Genomic DNA, 19,718 nt, shown 5'->3' with positions numbered 1-19,718 from the left:
TTTAAGCATTACCTGATATTGCATTTGTCGTATCTTTTGCAGCAATTCAGACTGAGTATTCTCATTTAAATACGACATTTTTCTGCCTAATAAACGCATTCTACACCTTAGTAACTACTTCCCCTTGCATTATTACCTTACAGAAAAAGAAAGTTTAAAAATTTTTAAAGTTTGCTTAAAATTTGTAAAAAAAATGTCCAACACAGTCATTGGTGTTGTGAATATGAAATGAAAATTCAAATTTCAATTCGCCGCTGTATTTCCAACGTGTGATGTGACATGTAAAACTGAAGTATGTTTTCAAAAAAGAGAGTGAAAATGCCCCAGTGTTGACCAGTAGTGTTGACCATTCAAATTTCATAAATTTTAAAATGTTTCAAATTTTTGTCAAAACTTTAATTTTAAATTAAAAAAAAATTATAAAATAATATTTTCTGCCTGGCAACACTGCTAGAAGCATCCTTCACTAAAAGTGAAAGCAAAAGCCTGAAAAAACAAGCCTTTCTTTGAAAGCTACATGAGTGTACTTGAATAGCAGGGAGAAGATTAGATTGGAACAAAGGTTTGCTGTGATGGCTATGTTGGCTGGGTGACTTCAAATTATTTCGAACAAAAATTTTAAAGAACGGTAAAAGTTTAACGAAAAATACAAAGAGCACGTTGCAAATAAAATAGAATATAGTTTTGTGTAGGGAAAGACTCCTATTGAAAGACAATTACATTTGTTAAGTTTTTATTCTGGTAAGTATGAATAATTTATAGAAATTATATGTTTCTGTTCAGAAGTTAAATAGACGCTTGTGTAAAATGAGCGATAATTTTTATTAAATTTACCCTTATTTTGTTAGTTTTTATATAAACTATTGTTTTTTTAGGTAGTTTTCTTCTATCAAGACTCCATTTAGTATTTAATTCAACAAATATGTTGTACCTTACATTTAAATTTTATTTTCTCTATTGAACTAACTGTTTTCATAAAATGCCAATTTCTGTAATTTAGTGCTCAGTACCACACAACAAAGTAAGATATGAATACAGTTTTGTAAAAACTAAAACACATGGTTTTGTGAATAATATATGGTTTTGTGTTTTGTCGAAGTGTTATAGATGGATTGGGAAAGATGGGACACCTCTTTATTCTTTGTTCTCGTCCCATTTGATACTAAACAACAAACTTTAAAAAAAAATTAAAACTAGATCCTTATGACTCCCATACACCGTTGTTATTTGTTTATAACATGATCAGGGTATTTAAAAATTATTTCCTAAAAGTGTCCCACCTTACCCCATAGCATAACATAAGATAAAAATACATTATAAATTCCAACTTACATCATCTTTCAATCTCTTCCCTTCTTCCTCCAGCTTAACAAAGTTCATCTCGTGTTGACGAATGTCATTTTCTTGCCGAATCATTTTTTCCGAGGCCTCACAGTTTTGCTGAGTCGCCGAACGAAGTTGTTCTTCAGTATTTTCAAGCTAAAACAGGTGACACAAATTATTAAACGACATTCACATTACTTAAAAATTTGGTGTGATAACATTATCATATAATACTAAACTTTAAAACAATCCTAAATTATAAAAGTTACAAAATTAGATTATTTATAGAATTTGTGATAACCAAATGTTAGCATTATTTTGTTCCCTAACCATCTAATATTCATGTTACGATAAAAGTTTTATATTCGAGTAACTGTTACATATTACATTCATGCTAAAAGTAACAACATGTACTGTAAACTGCTACTACAGATATTTTGGGGTGTTGTGTTGTTATGTCAAAAGACAAATATATTTAATACCCAATCAATTAACTATAAGAAAATAAGTGATACTTTTAAAAGAATCAATATCGCCAAAAAATATAGTAAAAAGTGAGTTACAGTATAAAAGTTTGAAAGAAAAAGGAACAAAAAATGTTAATAATAAAGTTTTAATGATAAAAAAAATTGATAATAAGTATTAAACATACCTTTCCACGAATGACATCAAACTTGCCACGAATTTCCTTCAATTCACTTGTGTTGTTTATTAATCTGACGTTCGTTTCAGTGAGCTGTGATAAAAAAATAAGTAAACAATTAAAATTTATCAAAGAAATTACGCTTATTTTCATATGAACAGATCTTATTAATAAACCTGTTTTATATTCAATTTTTATGTACAGTTTTTACATTAAAAAGAAAAAAAAAAAATTTGGCCTAATAAAACAATGAAAACATGCTTATTTAATAAAACCGTTGTGAAAAAAATCCAAAAAGCCATTTACCTTAAATGAAAACTAATCTCACCTCTTCTTGTAGTTCCTTCTGTTTACTTTCTGATTCAGTTTGAAGAGTTTCTAATTTATCAGAAAGGTTGTTGTTCTGTGAAACAATACAACACATGGATTTAAACAATATTGTACCAAATTCAACACGTTATGCAATAAATTGATAGGAATGAACATTAAAACATTTACTAATGGAAGAGTAGGTTTATATGTACAGGTATTAAAAGGCATTGTTTGCTTTAAATAAACTTTTAGCATTTTTTCTTAATGATTTTTCGAAAATTAAAAAAACAAAAAACACTACAAAAAGTTACCACCAAACATGACGCACATAATATGGGTGGGTGGGGCAAGATGGGACACCTTTAGCACATAATATCTAAATATCCTGATTGTGCTTTAAACAATTAATAACGGCCTATGTGAGTCCTGAAGATGCGATTTTATAATTGTTCGAATGTTCTCAGTTTACTACCAAATGGGACAAAAAAATAGAATAAGAAGATATCCCATCTTTCCCCACCCTACTGAACATATTTTATGAATTACATGATTCACAAACCGTGATAATAGCTTCATGTAATCTACTTTTGCAATCATTCAACTCAGCTTCTAATGCTCCACTTTTCATATTCATGTCACTAACTTGAGCAGAGAGATTGTTTCTCTCTATGCGTAATTTATCAAGTTCTGTAGTTTGATCCACAACCTGAATTATATATTTTTTAGATTGATATATGGTTTATATTGAAGCAAGGGAAGTTTTCACTTATTGTGATTGTACTCTACATTCAAATATTTAACTCTAAATTTAAACAATTTAAATTAAAGTGTCTTCTGACCCTGAAATAGTGGTTCTTAAAATTCTTAGAGCCACAACACACTTGGGAGCCTTTGGATCTGTTTGCAAAACTGTATACAGTGGTGCAGCCAGGGGGGTTTAGGGGGTCGTGACCCCCTCCCTTTTAAACCCAAAGAAAAATTTAAAAAAAAAAAATTAAAAAATTTTTTTTTTTTATCAAAACCCCCCTTTTTTTCTGGCTGCACCACTGACTGTATACGTTTGCAATAGAAAAATATCTGTTTGCCCCTGAATCTGTTTGCAATACACCAGATTTTAAAAAATCATGATTGATTCAACATATAAGGATGTCTGATAAATTAATGTTCATAGGTGAAAGTACACTGCAGGAAACTGGTGTAATGTTTAGGAAATCTAGTTCTAATATAAAGAAAAAATGTAAATATAAATAAAAAATGTAAATAGAAAGATAAAATGCAAATATAAAGAAAAAAGGTAAATAGAAAGAAAAAATGTAAATAGAAAGAAAAAAATGTAAATGTGTCCCGTAAGTACAACCTAGCTGAAGAAGTAATATCATGAAACTATTCAATCAAAATCCAACATCATGACCCGAACTCTTACCTTGGCTAAATTGTTCTCATGATCGAGATTAAGCTTCCCCATCTTCTCCCCCATCCTCATCACTTCATCTTGTCGATCCGCAACCTCCGCACATAACGTGTCCCTCGTCTCCTTGAACGACTTCTGTATCTGATGCAAACTCTCAGTGAGGTTTTCCACCTAGGAGTTAAAAGACATTATTATAGTGTGTAAATGTAAAGACAATATAATATAGTAGAGTGGGGGAATATGGGACACCTTTTCATTCTATTTTCTCGTTCCATTTGGTAGTAAACAAATAACATTCAAAGAAATATAAAACCGTATCCTCACAACTCTCATAGACGCTGTTAATTGTTTAAAACACGATCAGGATATTTGGATATTATGTGCTAAAGGTGTCCCGTCTTTCCCCACCCTACTATAGTGTTTAAATGTTAAGACATTGCAACAGTGTTTAACCGTTTGGGGACGAGCTTAAAATTAGTTTTACCTTGGTGTTAGGTGAATATACAAATAAGCAGAGAAAGATACTTCATCTGCCACATCAATGAATAAGTTCCTTAATGTTTAACTGCCATGGGTTTAACTATGTTTCAATATTGTCACATAAATTTTACGATTTAAAAAATAAAGTAAAAAATAAAAAAGTTGGCCGAATATGATAGTAACTCAGTCATAGGACGAGTAACTCAGTCATAGGACGCAGGTCCCATAGCATACCTTACTGTTGGGGTGATTTTCATAATTAAAATTAACATAAACACGTAGAAAACCAAGTAAAAACATGATAATTATAAGCTTGCACCTGTTTCATAGCATCACGATGCTGTGACTTGGCAGATGTAAGTTCATCTTCAAGATGTTTAATTTGTTCCTCACTTTCTTTCAGCTTAAAATAAGATAAAATATTTTATTGCTCCTGTAATGTCTTTATATTCCAATGCAATACCATAACAAGAAATTCTATTTTTGTTTAAGGCTTATTCCTTATTTGTGAATAGCTTAGACAAGATAAACCAGCAGATGTAATTAATGCATGGAAAATATACAAACATTTTTGTACCAACATACTGCAATAAAAGCTTTTTCTATTCTCCATATATCTTTACTACTTCATATATTCAGTACTACCCTCAAAGTAAAATGAATGAATGAATGTAACTTGCGTTATCCTCGCGTAGCCGGGAAACGACAGTCGTTATAACACGGGTGCGCCCGTTTCATACGCTTGGGCTAGCTTACGGGTTACCATGTATGTTACTTTGTGGTGAATCTTTTTTGGCGGGATTTTTTATAATTGGTTAATATTTTGGACAACCCATTAGTGACCACTGGGTTGGAGCAATTGCCGTTAAGTGTCTTGCCCAAGGACACATACGCCTATAATGGTAGCAGCAACAGGCCTAGTTAAATATAATTCGTAAAAACTGTTAAAAGTCGAAATCACTCACATAATTATCAGCTTGTTCATATTCCCTCGTCACCGCTGAAAGTTTCTTCTCAGCTTCGAAACTTTTCTCCTTACAACTTCTTATTTCTGCTGTTTGTTTCTTGAACTCATCGGAAAGTTTGTCGTGCATTGTTTGAATACTTTTTAACTGGGGGTAAAAAAGGTTAAAAGAACTTTTTTTGTTAAAACAAGTATTTGAAACTGGAGGTAAGAAATAATCAACAAAAAATTGGGTTACAAAGTTAAGTTTGTTTTTAGTAAATACCTTATTTGAAACTGAGGGTAAAATAAAATTTAAACAAAACAAAAATATGTTTGTTTTTTTTATTTTTCTTTAAAAGTTAAATTCTTTTTATTAAAAAAATTGTCAAAACAGTTTTGTAATTTTTGTGATATGAGTCAATATCACAAAAAAATATCTTTCTTAATCATTGGATAATTCACAGTATTTAATTACTGATAAAGTTTGTCATTTCAAAACATTAATATTACAATTTATGACATCAACAAGTTTTACTTAAAATTTAGTTTAAAAACCGAACTTCACTTGTTGTTTGTACTCACCTCGTGTTTCACGTTTTCAATTTGTTCTTTCATCGAAGAATTTTCTCGTTTTAATCGCTGAACCGTGTCTTCTTTTGTCATTAACTAGAAAAATTTAGTGTAATCATTGAATTGAAAATATCTGTCTGAAAAATGAAAAGACCAGTTCTATAAGAAACAGAAATCTTGGTCAGAAACTTCTTTAATGTTTAATGAATATGAAAAACTGAAAATGCATGTCTTAATAACAAATGGTTAGGGTAGCAGGTAATTTGCTAAAAATCCCAGTCCCCTGATAATAATAACAACTTTATTTGTCTCTTCGTTTACCGAAGAGTAGATTTAAAAAGAATTTAAACGAAAAGCCAGGGTATAGCGACATACTATAGTTGTTAAAACACGCGTACAGGTAAAAATGTACATTTAAATAAAAGAAAATAAGTGTGGTCACTACACCATGAATTTTACCGTCTTATAAAGATAGTAAACCAAATTTATTTGACGTTTGTATAATCAGACAGCTCACCTCTTTCCTCAAAGTATTTTGATAATCTTTAGTATCGCTGTGATTCTGCATTAATCGATCTTGTAATAGTTGAAGCTGAAATAATATGTTGAATTTACTTGAACATTTTCTTTACCAATGCTATCAATAACATCTGTAGTTTACTGCCAACTTTAGTCTGGTGTGGGTTAATTAAGCTATTTTGTACTTGAATATAAATCAATTAATCTAAACAAAAAGGGGGAGAACCAGATATCATTAAAACTCAATATTTAAAATTAAATCACAAAATATTTATTATTTATTAACTTATTCTATTTGTTTACAAAAAAAATGCATTTTTTCTTTCCAAAAAATTTGCAACAAAAAAAGTTACAAAAAATTGCATTATGAAGTAGCTTGAAATAAAATATAAAAATATAATTAAAACATAAAATATGAATATAAACAACCTCTTCAGCATTGGTAACACTATTTGTTTTCTCTTCATGAAGTTCTTGTTGCAAACTGTGAACTAATCTTTCATATTGGGCAAGCTGTAAGCATCAATAATATAATTTAGTATCTTGTATACACACTGTAGATACATAGTAATGTGGGGTAATATGGGACACCTTTACCACATAATATCCAAATATCATATTTGTGTTTTAAACGTTTAACAACAGTCTATGAGAGTCGTGAGGATACAGTTTAATAATTCTTTGAATGTTCTTTGTTTATTACCAAATGAGATGAGAAATTAGAACAAAAAAGTGTCCCATCTCCCCCCCCCCCAATACTCTATTGGTGTAATGTATAAAATTACCATAAATACAAAAAAAAATTTTGATGAAGTTTACACAATTTTGATAAACATTACTTAAAATAAATGCCACTTTTTTTAAAATTAACATTTTATATAACTAACTTAAGCTTTTTTGGCATGACCACACCCCAACAAGTGATATTTAGCAACTCACATCATCCATGGACTTTGCGTTCCGATCATGAAGGATGTTGACTTCCCTCCTCATCTGCATCATCTCTTCATCAGCATTCCTCGCATCTTCGTGATCTTCCCTTACTTTTACTTCAAGTAACTCGAGAGCATCTTCAAGTGACAATTTCTGGGCAAAAAAAAAACAGTTTTTTAACGCCAAATTTTTTTTATTATTTTCCTTCCGAGATTTAAAAACAAAAGTTTGATAAAGTTGAAACCACAAATCATGACAAGAGTTCTAAAATTTATTAAAACACCAGGATTTGGTATAAAAGGTAGTACTTTTGATGGTCATACATATCGTTAGCCGATTTTGGGGTAATCAATTAAAAACTAAACGTGTTCTACTAAGCATGTCCATAAAGCAATAATCAACCTCTTCATCTCTGGCACTTATCTCATCCCTGAGGGAGGAAATTGTTTCTTTAAATTGTTCGATTCTTCCGTCGCGGACAGCAAGCTGCAGGAGACAGAAAATTAAAGTATTGGGAAAATTAGTCGGTTGTTTGGGTTGCGTATTGCATTTAGTAATTTGAGACATTTAAAAAATGTTTTGTGGTATTAACCAGTTTTACTAGATTGTGTAGTAGGCTAATATATTTATATTTTTGGTATTAAAAGTATTATTTTAAAATGGTTGTATATATATATATGTAAATGTTTAAAATATAATTTCCACTGTATACATTGTGAAATATCAATATAAAACAAATGCAGCAAAGTTTGAAACAAATATATTATATATATATATATATTTATATATAAGTTATTTTAATTACAAATGAAACATAAAATACAAAGTTGAAAGGCAGAGTGCTTGACAACATAATTGCAATTAAAACAGTAACGGTGCCATAGCACAGTAGGTTAGCGGCCCGCATGTAACTCAGAGGTAATGGGTCCAAGACTCGTCACTGCTACCATTGTAGGTGTAAGTGTCCTTGGGCAAGACACTTAAAAACAATTCCTCGACCCAGTGGTCACTAATGGGTTGTCCAAATTATCGGCCACACATAAAATATGCGAGGATAAAGTAAGTTACATTCATTCTTTCACAATGACAGTGATAAATTCCTAACAACCCCTCACTTCATTCAATGCGTCCTCCCTTGCTTGGTTGGACATTCGAAGATCTGATTGAAGACGCATGATCTTCACATCTTTATCTGTTACTCCAGTGAGATCATCAGCTCTTCTTGTACTTGATGTGGAGGGGATGAAACCAGAGTCCTATTTAAAGAAGATGCAGATTAAATGATGAAAATAGAAGAAAATGGCTACTAGTTAAACTTGAAAATCAGTTCTAAATAAAAACAAATGTGGTGGCATTCAGTAAGTTTATAAGCATAACATTAGATGCCTTTAGATGGCACCCAATTTTTTCACTAAAATACTACAATTTGTTGTACACACAATTTGTAGTATTTTAATGCTATGCTTATGCTTTTCTTGGCATATTAATGACACGTTTTCATATGCGGTAAAAATAAAAACACGCCTACAGTTATATTACATTGATTTTATTACTATAAATTTAAAATACCATGTAGAGCGTACAAAACCATAACATTACGAAAAATAAAACAAAATACTTCAACTTACCATGGCTGATGAACGGTATCGATCCATATCTGCTGACAATGTTTTTATTTCTTCTCTTAACTCTATCACCAATTTATCCTTGTCAGCAACCTCACTTTCAAGTTTTGTAATTTTTACATTTATTATTTCATCCTGTTTTGCAGTACATCTGAAACAGCAAAGGGGAGGAATTAATATATAATTTTTTTGAAAGGAAAATTATTTTTAAAGGTAAAGGCTATTTCAGAGTAGTTACTTATTTTAATTATAACTTGTGTAAATGATTGCAACCAGTCTAGTTTGGGTTTAACCCAGATGTAAGCAAAATAAACAAAACCAATAACAAAACAAAAGCAAGCAACAAAAAAAATTAATACAAATACATTGACTTTAATTAATAAAGATTAAAATTACTTAAATTTTAATACAAACAAACAAAATTTGTATAATATAACAATAAACAAAATTTGAAAACTGAATTGGACTATTAACAATAACAAATTAAGATCATATTTCGACTGTTCTCAACTTCTCATCACAGATTCGAATACATTGAGTTTAATCAATGAAGCTTAAAACCTCTCTTAAATTTAGCAATACATAAAAAATAATAAAATTACTGCCATAAACAAAATGTAAAAGCTGACTTTGACTATTAACACAAACAAATTAAGATCATATTACGGCTGTTCTCATCTTTAACTGGTCAACGGTAAGCGCTTCAAACTAATACTACGCAAGTCTAAACATCTCTCAGATTGATCAAATTAGAGAATTATTAACCAACCGTTCAACTACTCTCTGCTCCATACATGAGCAAACACTACATTGTCCCAATGCTGGTAGTGCCTGATTTTTTCCTAGGGTGTTCAAATACAATGGGTTTTTGTTAGAGTAGTAATTAACCTCGATAGGGGAAAGTAAGAGAACATTTGTGGATTGGTTTGGTTATTGTTAGGTTTAATCCATTGTATTGTGAGGATTAGGAAATAGCTAGACAGTTGGTTGGGTAATCATAATATACATTGTAATACAGCTTATACTAAATTTGGACTGAAAAATCTGGGAACTACAAATACCTGTATTAGTAAAACCTATGTTGAATATGGAATTACCACTTTTTAAGTTTTTTTTTAAATAAATTTAAATTTCAAATATTTTAATTAATATTCTTAGTTTTAAATTTTTAGATCTCAACTTGGCAACACTGGAAATAAATTTTGTGGCTAGGCAACACTGATAATAGGGAATGTGGAAGCTTTTGTTTGCTGACTGATTGTGTGAGGATTAGACTTGTTTACTCAACCAATCGAATCAAAGTAATCGACCAATAGGGAGGAGCTATGGGCTGGTGGCACCAATTTGAAAACTTGTTGGACAAGATAAGTGAGTGTCATGCTCTTTGTTTAGATGTGTAGGCTACATGGGTTACAATCATTCAATAAAAGTAACACGGATTTGTAGACAATGTAGTTTTGTTTCATTTTCAGGTACCTGAAATTGATTTTGTTTAAATAAAGAAAAAAATGTACCAATAATCGGGTCTAGATACACAATTAATTATTAGCTACATAAAATAATGTATTTTTTTACACTCACTCTGGTTGGCGTAGATCCCCGAAAAGATCTTGAAGTGAAGTTGAAATGAGATTTATTGAATCGAACTAGAAAATGAGAAAATATAAAGAAAATTACAAACTTTAAACTCAACAATTATCATTTCTTTCCCAACCTTCCACTTTCCAGTGTTACGTGCAGTTTGAATCAACTTTGCTAAACTGACAATGTCCTTGTGTGCATTCTTCGGGTCAATTTTGACACTGTTTGATTTCTTGTATTGTAGTTCCTAAAATAAAATAATATCTAAGTCCATACACATCTGTCGAGTAACCAGAATAGCCGAAAAAAAATCAAAAATAATAATATGAATATTATTTTGCCAAAAGATATATACAAATACATTACCGTCCCTAAGCTTCACCTTACATTCGAATAAACTTTTTCAGCTTCACAAAAACTAGGCACAAAAGGTTTTTTTTACTTACATCATTTTTTTCATGCAGTCGTTTATTTTCTTGCTTCAACAAATCAATCTCTCCTTCCAATGATTCAATCTTAAACACAACTTGATTCCGATCATCGAGGTAAGACGACATTCTTCGCTCTAACTCTCTTACTCTTTATACAGGAATGGGGAAAATTAGGTAATTGAAAGAAGATTTTGTGCAAAGTTTAATCAAAACAACTATAGCATAGTTTTTGTATAAAAAACCCTAATAAAAAAATGATTAACATAATATTACTTTAACATATACCATAAAAAAGTGTAGCCCCTTTGGACTTCGGCACTTATACCCCTCATAAAAGGTTTACAATTTTAGGTACAATAATGAAAAAAAGGAAACTACACAAAAAAATGTTAAACATAACCATCATAATTCAACTATAAATATGGAATATTAAAATTAAACTGTTAGTTATGATACATGTTTTCAAACCATTAACTATATAAAATTCTCACCTATGATTTGCTTCATTCTCAATATCCTCAATAGTTTGCGCGAGTACCTCGTTCTGCTCTGACAAGTCAGCGACGTATGAACGCATGATACGCAACTTCATCTACATGAAAAGCCGTCATAATTTATCTTGAATATTACTACACAATCCAAACGCGTCAAGTGGATAATAACGCTAATTTACACAGCACTGCTCTACTCTAAACAAACAAATAATTAAGTAGGTACTTGTAACTGAAGAGCCGCTTTATAAAACCACTTCAATTATGTTAAGCACCCAACATTATTTATTACATTGTTACAAGATTGTCAAGTAAACATGTGGAATATGAATCAAATTTAACTTAATATGTAATTAAAATTGAATTTAAGCAGGAGAACTGACTAGCTTTGCAAGGTAACAAAACAATACAAGATTTTTTCTCACCAATCAATCTAAATAGTTTAGAAAATATTCTCTCATTAACAAATCTTTTTTAAAAAAAAAACTGAAAGAATGACACTCAGTTACACAGTAATCAATATGCCAAAAATTTGCATTAAATGCAAATATGCAATAGTTGCGGTTTGTGATAACATAACTAATAGCCTCTAGCAGGTAACAATAAAAAGTTACATTGAGCAAATTTATACAACAGAATTTAGTTTATCCACCTAGAGTTTCTATGGCGCAGATGGACTTTATGAATAATTCTTTAGCTAGTTACCAGTGAAATTTTGGTGTGAAAGTGTTCCCCAGACCTCACTGATACCCACTGGCCACTGCCGTACATTAAGGCATTTTATATTCTTGTTTTTTCCCACTGTTTTATTCCGATGAAAACCCTAACCCCTACTCTTTACTCTTAACCCATAACTCCCAACAAATTACGTAATCCGTAACATAAAAATCATAAGTAGTAAACTAGTAATACTTGTTCTCTATGACAAAATAATTTAACTTTGTTTAATTCATTAGGAAAATACAGTGATGCAGAACGTTTTTGTGCATTTTTAAAGTTTATTTTCGACACAAAAGCCCAAGGGGTTTTCAAAAAACTTGACAGCGCTATGTATCAGGAAGACCTACAGAACATTTTTAGACCAAAAATTTTACTAGTCACTAGCTAAAGGATTGCCGAATTTATGGGACATAGATGGCCCATAGCAAACCCTAGCATAAAATTAAACCTTACAACTCGGTGATAACAATTGGAATTACTACGCCTATTAATTACGCAGCTATTACAATACCTTTATTATTTCTTCAGTCTCAGCTGCAGCACTTTCATCCAACCTATGCAGCTTCTCAGTATACAAACCCTGGAACTCTTGCATGAGTTGCTGCATCTCCCATTTGCGCGATTCTACCGCCCGACCACTTAACGAATGATGATCCATTTTTACTCCACAGCACAATATGGTTGCGGCAATGTTTGAAAGACAAAATCAAGTAATCGTTCTTGCATTTTAAGACATAACAGCTTCAAAAGAAACAAATAAATGTTGAAATCAATGTTCATCACTGACAAATTTACTTTAAGCCTATTAAATGATGTTAAGGTATCATGTATAAAATAAACAACATCTCAACTCTATTATATGGTATTAAAAGCACAGGGGTTGAGCTGAGGGGAATACTAAAGGTTAATCATATCATATGATACAAATAAGAACGTAATGTTTTCTTGTGTCATTATCATGCATTGTAAATTAATGCATGCTGTATAAAGCACAATATGCTTTACCATAATCAGTATTTGACAGTATATAATGTTGATGTTGCCCATTTTATAGGATAGGCCTATACAAATAAAATTTATGTTAAAAAATATAACGAATCTGGCTCACTGGCTGATTTGGCATGGGCTTTAATCCTTAGGCGTTCGCATATAAAACAAAAGTGCAAGTTAAAATTATTTAAGTTGTTTTCAGTTTTACTTAATGTTGTATTTAAATTGACGCTGATAGAAAGACGCCAGCTAAAGGATTACCGAGTTTGGCTGCTGGGAAAATACAGGACAAGAAAACGTGAAAAGGCACCGATGATATAAATGTTAATGACTAAAGCTGTTTAACTTTTAAATACAACATTAAGTAAAACTGAAAACAACTTAAAATCATTTTTTTGCACATGGTGTACGAAAGCAGATAATTTAGCAGCAATATAATAATATTCGTCAATGGGCGCAACAAATATTTATCAACCTATCATAACAGAATGCCAAAATGAATTTACGAATCTAAAAGCTAGAAGCGAAATCAAATTTCCCTCTTTTGTTTTTATTCATTCCTACTCAAGCGTGCAACATAGAAATCGCACTCTAACATACAAACATGCTTTTCTCCGAAATTGGTTTTAAACTCTATGCTTTTGAATGAATGAATGAATGAATGAATGAATGAATGAATGAATGAATGAATGAATGAATGAATGAATGAATGAATGAATGAATGAATGAATGAATGAATGAATGAATGTAACTTACTTTATCTTCGCGTGGACGGAAAACGACAGTCGTCGTCACACGGGTTTAACACCTCGTGCCAGCTTACGGGTTACCATGTAACAACTAACAGAGTCCGTATATAAATGTTTATATACGGAGTCCGACAACTACCTATAGCAAATATGAGGAAGATACCTTGCAATCTTACATTATAAAAACGAACGCTAACACCACTGACCGTACATACATAGTTTATACACGGACTCCTGCACCAATTTCTGTAAAAATATTTTTTATTTGCAAAACTACTGATTATTTGATTGCTTTCTCTCAGCTGCAGTTCTCTTCATTTCACCGTTTACTGTAACTGGTAAAAAGAAATGTTAAAATGTGTCCTGTGTGGTTCATTAACATGTGTATACATTGACTTACCCATTAAAACGAATGCGATGAAAAGTACACAAGAAAAAAATATGTTTGACCCAAGTAACGAAATGTGTTTCAAAATTTGTCGCATTATTGCAATCAAGATCATGCTGAAAGCCTGTAATTTAAAAAGAACTTGAATGAACACGAGCAGAACTATCACAATATCGGAATAACAGAGAATGGATATTTAGTATTGTTGGTAAAAGGAATACGGTTGGCACCTAATAAAAAACCACATCTCGTGGGGTATGTTAAAATGAACCCACTCTACTATATAGTGGGGTGGGGGAAGATGGGACACCTTTTCATTCTATTTTCTCGTCCCATTTGGTAGTAAACAAAGAACATTCAAAGAATTAAAAAGCCGTATCCTCACGACTCCCATAGACCCTTGTTAATTGTTTAAAACACGATCAGGATACTTGGATTTTATGTGCTAAAGGTATCCCATCCTCCCCCACAGTACTATATATGTTTTCTTTTACCCGGGATACTAAAATATAGTGAAAACATGGACTACCTTACCAACCCACAATCTATATAAGGGTGGGAGAAGATGGGACGCCTTTTCATTTTTTTTTTTGTCCCATTAGGTAATAAACAAAGAACGTTCAAAGAATTACAAAAAAGCATCACCAAGACTCAAACAGACTGTTGTGAGTTGTTCAAAACACGATTTGGATATTATTTGCTAAAGGTGTCGCGTTATATACAGTATAGCGGTTATCATGAAAAGAAGTATTAATGGTGTACTATACCGATGCAGCTGCCATGATAATACTAGTACTGTGGCTTTCTGATACAGGATAGGTAAGCTCGGCAGAAATCTGGGACCCGGTGTTGGTGAAGGACGAAAAGAAGTATCTTGTTATAAAATAAATATATTAATAAATGCAACTATTGCTCTTGGACAAGGACCTTATGCGCTCTTTTATAAGCTACCACGTATGTTAGGCGACGCGGGAATAAAACAAGTTATATTCATTCTTTAACTGTATTGCCCTTTGCATTACAGTCGAAAGCGTGATTATTCTTTCATAGCCTTAATTACATGACTTAAGTACTCACCCTAAAAAAGCAGTTATCAGCCATAGAGTCCAAGTTCTCCAACAGTTGATGGCGATTGCAAAGAATACAGAAGAAAGAAAGCAGCATAAGGTTTCGATCACACCCACAACCCTTAATTACATTTAAAAATATATAAACTTAGGTAAAAAGAGGATTGCCGAGATATTTAAATGACAGTTTTCGAATAGCAAGGTGGGGTAAGAAAGGACTTATTTTTGTTATTTATTTTCGCCCAATCTGGCAGTAAAGAAAGAAAAAAAAATACTAGAAAATGTGAGATCGAGTCATCTGAACCGAGCATATACTTACAAAAATGTTTTCGTTCGATCTAGAATAAAACCGGATGCAATCATTCCAACGGCACCAACAAATATCATACTTGAACCAATTTCGCCCGCAGTTGCTGCAGATACACTCTGTAAAACAAAACGTGTGTAAATAGCAGGTTTGGTTGACCATTGGCTAATCTTAACAATATTGAATGATTATGGAAAAAACGTTTAAAACGTTACAAGCAGTAAAGTTGCCTGCAGTAATATATAGTGCGTGATACGTGTGTCAGTCAGACGAAATTCACTAACTTAATTAATTTGGGAGCTATAGGTTTCCAAGGCGACAGATTACAAATAAGAAACGTTACATAGTAGTACATGGAGTCTTTGCCGTGTTTTTAAAATTCGGTTACACGTATATATACGTACTCTTACCGGGTGGCTTTTTATTATGTCAGGTCCAACAAACGTTGTGATAGCGTTGAAAGCACCGCTGTTTAAACCTGTGAGAATAAAAAAGGAAATAAATAAAGCTGCGATAGTTTGTGTCGACCAAAGAAAATATTATCTCACCAAAGCAAAATACAATTTTAATAAATTCACAGTTTTTCATCAGTATTTTTAAATCGTCCAAGTAAGACATTTCCTCGTCTCTGTTGATGACAGCAGCTTGTGATTGGCTTGGTGGGAGGGGTGGCCTCTCAGGGAATACTGTGGGGGGGTACAGTTTCGATCAAATTTAAGACATTAAATTTATAGGAAATTCATAAAATGGTTTAATTAAACTATGTAAAACTCTCAAACAAATCCATTTGTTTATCATTCCCGCCTAGTCTTAATAGGTATCCTAAATAAATAGTACAATTGAAAAGGATGGTACGCGGGGCAAATTGGAACATCTTTTAAAAATCTCTTGAGAAATGTACATCGACAGGGGTAAATTTTAAACAATTGTTTAGAAAGTTTAGGTGGGAAAAATTCTTTTTAATTTCGGTAAGTTATCCATACGTTGCAGAATATCATTATATTATCACTCAATGTGCTGTGGTCCCAACTTGCCCCACTTGACTGGTTTGTTTTTATTTCAATAATTAGTACGTTATGGTTACTCCAAATACATTATACTGATGTAATAAAGTAATGTATAGAACTATTTTTAAAAATCAACAGGCCCTTTAAATTAAGGCACAGGCGAGATAGAAATATATATAGCCTACGCAAAATCTTACTATATTTACACTTCACACCAACCAAATATCAAAAATAGGTATATAGATATATATAGAGTTCAAGTGTGACCTAAAGGTATCGCCTGGTTTCAAATAAACAAAACAGAAAAATCACCGTGTGAAACCGGAACCGTTAGAGCAAAAAAGTCGGCCGTGCGACCATTTCTATATCTATATACAAATTTTGATTTGTTGTTGATATGCTATTTTAAATGAGTTTTAAATCTAATTACCAAGTAATATCAGCAGAACGAGAATACACGAAAATATTGTTGTCCCGCAAAACAGAAAGTTCATTCGTTGTCCTACGAAGTCCATATTGGACGAGTGTGGTACGGCAATTGGAGGCAATACGAGCGCCAGCCCGTTCCCCAGCTGAAATATTAAAAATATGTCACATTGTAACACGGCTTGTTGAAATAAAAAACGTTGATAATTTAATAAATGTTAACAATTTCAGATCTAATATAGCATTTTAAAAATGTATATATATATATATAGTAGGGTGGGGGAAGGTGACACATTTTTATTATATTTTCTCGTTTTATTTAGTAGTAAACAAAGAGCATCTGACCATTGCTTATTTAATCTCATAAACCGTTGTCTCATAGACCGTTGTTAATTGTTAAAACAAGATCAGGATATTTGGATATTATGTGATAAGGGTGTCTCGTCTTACCCCACAGTACTAGACCTATACACCTTGTATTAGGAGACATTATTCAAAACAGTTTCACCTTATAATGTGTATACTGCTATATTGCAATCACATTTATCTTCGCCACTTTTTACGTTAAACCCTATATTATGGAATATACTGTTGCTTATAAGTAAACTCCCACGAAACGAGTATTAGCCAAGAGGAAATAATTGTTTCGGTCATGTCTGGTCGTATGTTAAACAAACCTGGAAACAAAGCAAGAGGATTGAACTGGCAGTGGCGGCCATCTTTGGCTCGAACCAAGTCACCGAAAATAAAATAGGTACGGACATCAGGAAAACCTTTATGAATGTGCATTAGTTTTATTGAAGTAACATCATATAGTGAAGTGGGGGAAGATGGGACGCCTTTAGCACATAATATCCAAATATCCTAATTGTGTTTTAAACAATTAACAACGGTGTATGGGAGTCGTGAGGATATCGTTTTATGATTCTTTGAATGTTCTTTGTTTACTACCAAATGGGACGAGAAAGTAGAAGTAAAAGGTGTCCCATCTCCCCCCTCCCCGTATTTAGTGTACATAATAAACCAAACCTGTGCGACTCCGTTAAACAGCTGTCCAACTACTGCTGCCCAGAAGAAGCTTCTCCAACAAGCAGATAAAAAACAAAATCCTTCACCAGTTAACATCGCAACTGTAAGAGAATATGCAATCGCGTGTATTCAGAATGAGTTGTGTAAATGATAACCTACGGTCAAGTTAAACCTGTAGCTGATATTGCAATCCACCGCAAACCGATGTTCTTCATCACCCACGTTGCTGGTAGGAAGCAAACCACAAAGGCGAAGTAGTACATTTGTGTGAGCAAATCGAATACTTGCGCTGAGACCTGTAAAACATGAAATGAGGTATATAGCAGGGTGGGGAAAGATGGGACACATTTAGCACATAATATCCAAGTATTCTCATCGTGTTTTAAACAATTATCAACGGTCTATGAGAGTCGTAAGAATACGTTTTCTATTTTTTTAATGTACTTTGTTTACCACAAAATGGGACGAGAAAAAAAGTTTAAAATGTTCCATTTTTCCCCCTACGGTATATGTGTTTGTGTGTATAAAAACCACAGCAGTGTAACAGTATATAGCTTACCTGGTAATAGACGGCCACATTACTTTGAAGTCCGGAATATTGAATGTTTTGAAATCCGTTAAGCAAGAATGCTGAAGCTAAGATGATCAAAAACGCCCATCGTCGTTTGTACAGTTTGGTTTCTTTCGGGCTTACAAATACAGCTTCGTGTCTGTAGAATAGCGATCTGTAAGGTCATATAGTAGGGTGGGGTAAGATGGGACACCTGTACATTCAATTTTGTTTTCCTACTTGGTATAGTAACAAAGAACAGTCAAACAATTAAAACATCGTATCCTCACGACTGCCATAAACCGTTGTTAATTGTTTGGAACACGATCAGGATATTTGGACATTATGTGCGTCCTGCTCCAAGCCAGATTAAGTATCCGAAATTACATAACAGGCTGTGGTATAGAACACTATGGTAGGTAAACAAAGTAAACGTCAGAAGTTATGACAAACGTGACGGGAACTTAAATTACATACGTAGTTTAAAATCATTGTTCTGAGTAGGATATATAATTTACAAGCAGTGATGGTATAAAGTTTGGTTTTGAGCAACTGCCTCCACTAACTTTGGTTTTGAGAAGCGAATAACGCAGTTGAAGTCTAAACAAAACGATACATTACTAAATACAAGAAGGAACTGGCATTCGTATAAATCGCTTTTTAGTTAAATAAACACCATTAAACAACATACAACTATTTGAACCCTACTGGTATTCGTAATCTTCTGCAGGTGGAAGAAGCAGCTGGTGTTCATCGAGGTCTACACTGCTGGCTTTCCTTCCCCTGTCATCCGGCATTTTGTTTAAATAATCTGACTAAATAGTAATCTGAGAGCGCTCAATTTCAAAATTTCCATTTACTGACTTGGTCGCCGTTTAACTGATGGAAAAGACTACAACTGTTTAGGGTATTGCTGGTGCCAATCTCAACACAGCAATACACGGCGCCGCAAATCGGAAGTAATATTACCATACGGCATCTTCTGTGAAATTTTTATATTTCGAAGTAATAGTAATGATTTCGAGTTGCAGCACAGTATTAAAAAGACAGTTAACTTCCTCTGCAAGCAATGTAGAATTGAAAAGGGTGTATTATCACAAATCCAGACTACTGTGATAGCATATACTTATGTATTGTTTATGGCAATTAAGCTGTAAAGTACATTTGCTGCTGTCTATAGCCCTATATAAGATTGCGTGTCGCTAATGCCAACATAAATT

General features: G+C 32.5%; 2 protein-coding genes and 1 long non-coding RNA gene across 11 annotated transcripts in view; 1 reads left to right on the top strand and 2 right to left on the bottom strand.

Annotated features, from left to right (window-relative positions):
- Nucleotides 1-12,643, bottom strand: part of LOC149738527 (uncharacterized) — a 47,149-nt gene extending 34,506 nt beyond the window's left edge. For all 4 annotated transcript variants that reach the window (XM_089874109.1, XM_089874110.1, XM_089874111.1 and 1 more), the window contains exons 1-19: nt 12,497-12,643; nt 11,266-11,366; nt 10,790-10,922; nt 10,477-10,590; nt 10,344-10,408; nt 8,766-8,913; nt 8,253-8,393; nt 7,540-7,623; nt 7,144-7,290; nt 6,634-6,717; nt 6,203-6,277; nt 5,698-5,781; nt 5,135-5,281; nt 4,489-4,572; nt 3,702-3,860; nt 2,838-2,984; nt 2,295-2,369; nt 1,976-2,059; nt 1,333-1,479 (exon numbers count right to left, since the gene is read on the bottom strand). In XM_089874109.1, the coding sequence (XP_089730235.1) occupies nt 1,333-1,479; nt 1,976-2,059; nt 2,295-2,369; nt 2,838-2,984; nt 3,702-3,860; nt 4,489-4,572; nt 5,135-5,281; nt 5,698-5,781; nt 6,203-6,277; nt 6,634-6,717; nt 7,144-7,290; nt 7,540-7,623; nt 8,253-8,393; nt 8,766-8,913; nt 10,344-10,408; nt 10,477-10,590; nt 10,790-10,922; nt 11,266-11,366; nt 12,497-12,643 (2,166 nt within the window). The remainder of the gene's footprint in view (nt 1-1,332; nt 1,480-1,975; nt 2,060-2,294; nt 2,370-2,837; nt 2,985-3,701; nt 3,861-4,488; nt 4,573-5,134; nt 5,282-5,697; nt 5,782-6,202; nt 6,278-6,633; nt 6,718-7,143; nt 7,291-7,539; nt 7,624-8,252; nt 8,394-8,765; nt 8,914-10,343; nt 10,409-10,476; nt 10,591-10,789; nt 10,923-11,265; nt 11,367-12,496) is intronic.
- Nucleotides 524-12,652, top strand: LOC149738526 (uncharacterized). The gene is made up of 5 exons (XR_016384562.1): nt 524-741; nt 1,366-1,488; nt 9,935-10,130; nt 10,808-10,888; nt 12,514-12,652. It is a non-coding gene; the product is annotated as an uncharacterized LOC149738526 (long non-coding RNA).
- Nucleotides 12,653-13,967: 1,315 nt separating this feature from the next.
- LOC149738525 (choline/ethanolamine transporter flvcr2a-like) lies at nt 13,968-19,571 on the bottom strand. 6 transcript variants are annotated; one of them, XM_089874145.1, is made up of 13 exons: nt 19,207-19,571; nt 18,508-18,673; nt 18,121-18,244; nt 17,949-18,049; nt 17,597-17,692; nt 16,924-17,065; nt 16,035-16,172; nt 15,897-15,964; nt 15,499-15,605; nt 15,190-15,300; nt 14,880-14,985; nt 14,125-14,236; nt 13,968-14,059 (listed from the first exon to the last, which is right to left on the bottom strand). In XM_089874145.1, exons 1-13 carry the CDS (start codon nt 19,293-19,295, stop codon nt 13,998-14,000), a joined length of 1,422 nt encoding a protein of 473 aa, XP_089730271.1. In that variant the 5' UTR covers nt 19,296-19,571; the 3' UTR covers nt 13,968-13,997. The 6 variants fall into 6 exon arrangements, 5 of the variants coding, with proteins under 5 accessions (XP_089730271.1, XP_089730272.1, XP_089730274.1 ...); XM_089874146.1 differs by having other exon boundaries at nt 18,508-18,658; XR_016384560.1 differs by lacking the exon at nt 14,880-14,985.
- Nucleotides 19,572-19,718: the final 147 nt, after the last annotated feature.

The sequence above is a fragment of the Ciona robusta genome, chromosome 3 (genome assembly GCF_009617815.1).
Source record: "Ciona robusta chromosome 3, ASM961781v2".
Lineage (NCBI taxonomy): Eukaryota > Metazoa > Chordata > Ascidiacea > Phlebobranchia > Cionidae > Ciona > Ciona robusta.
Note: the sequence above shows the minus strand (reverse complement) of the source record. Positions and strands in the feature narration are given on the sequence as shown.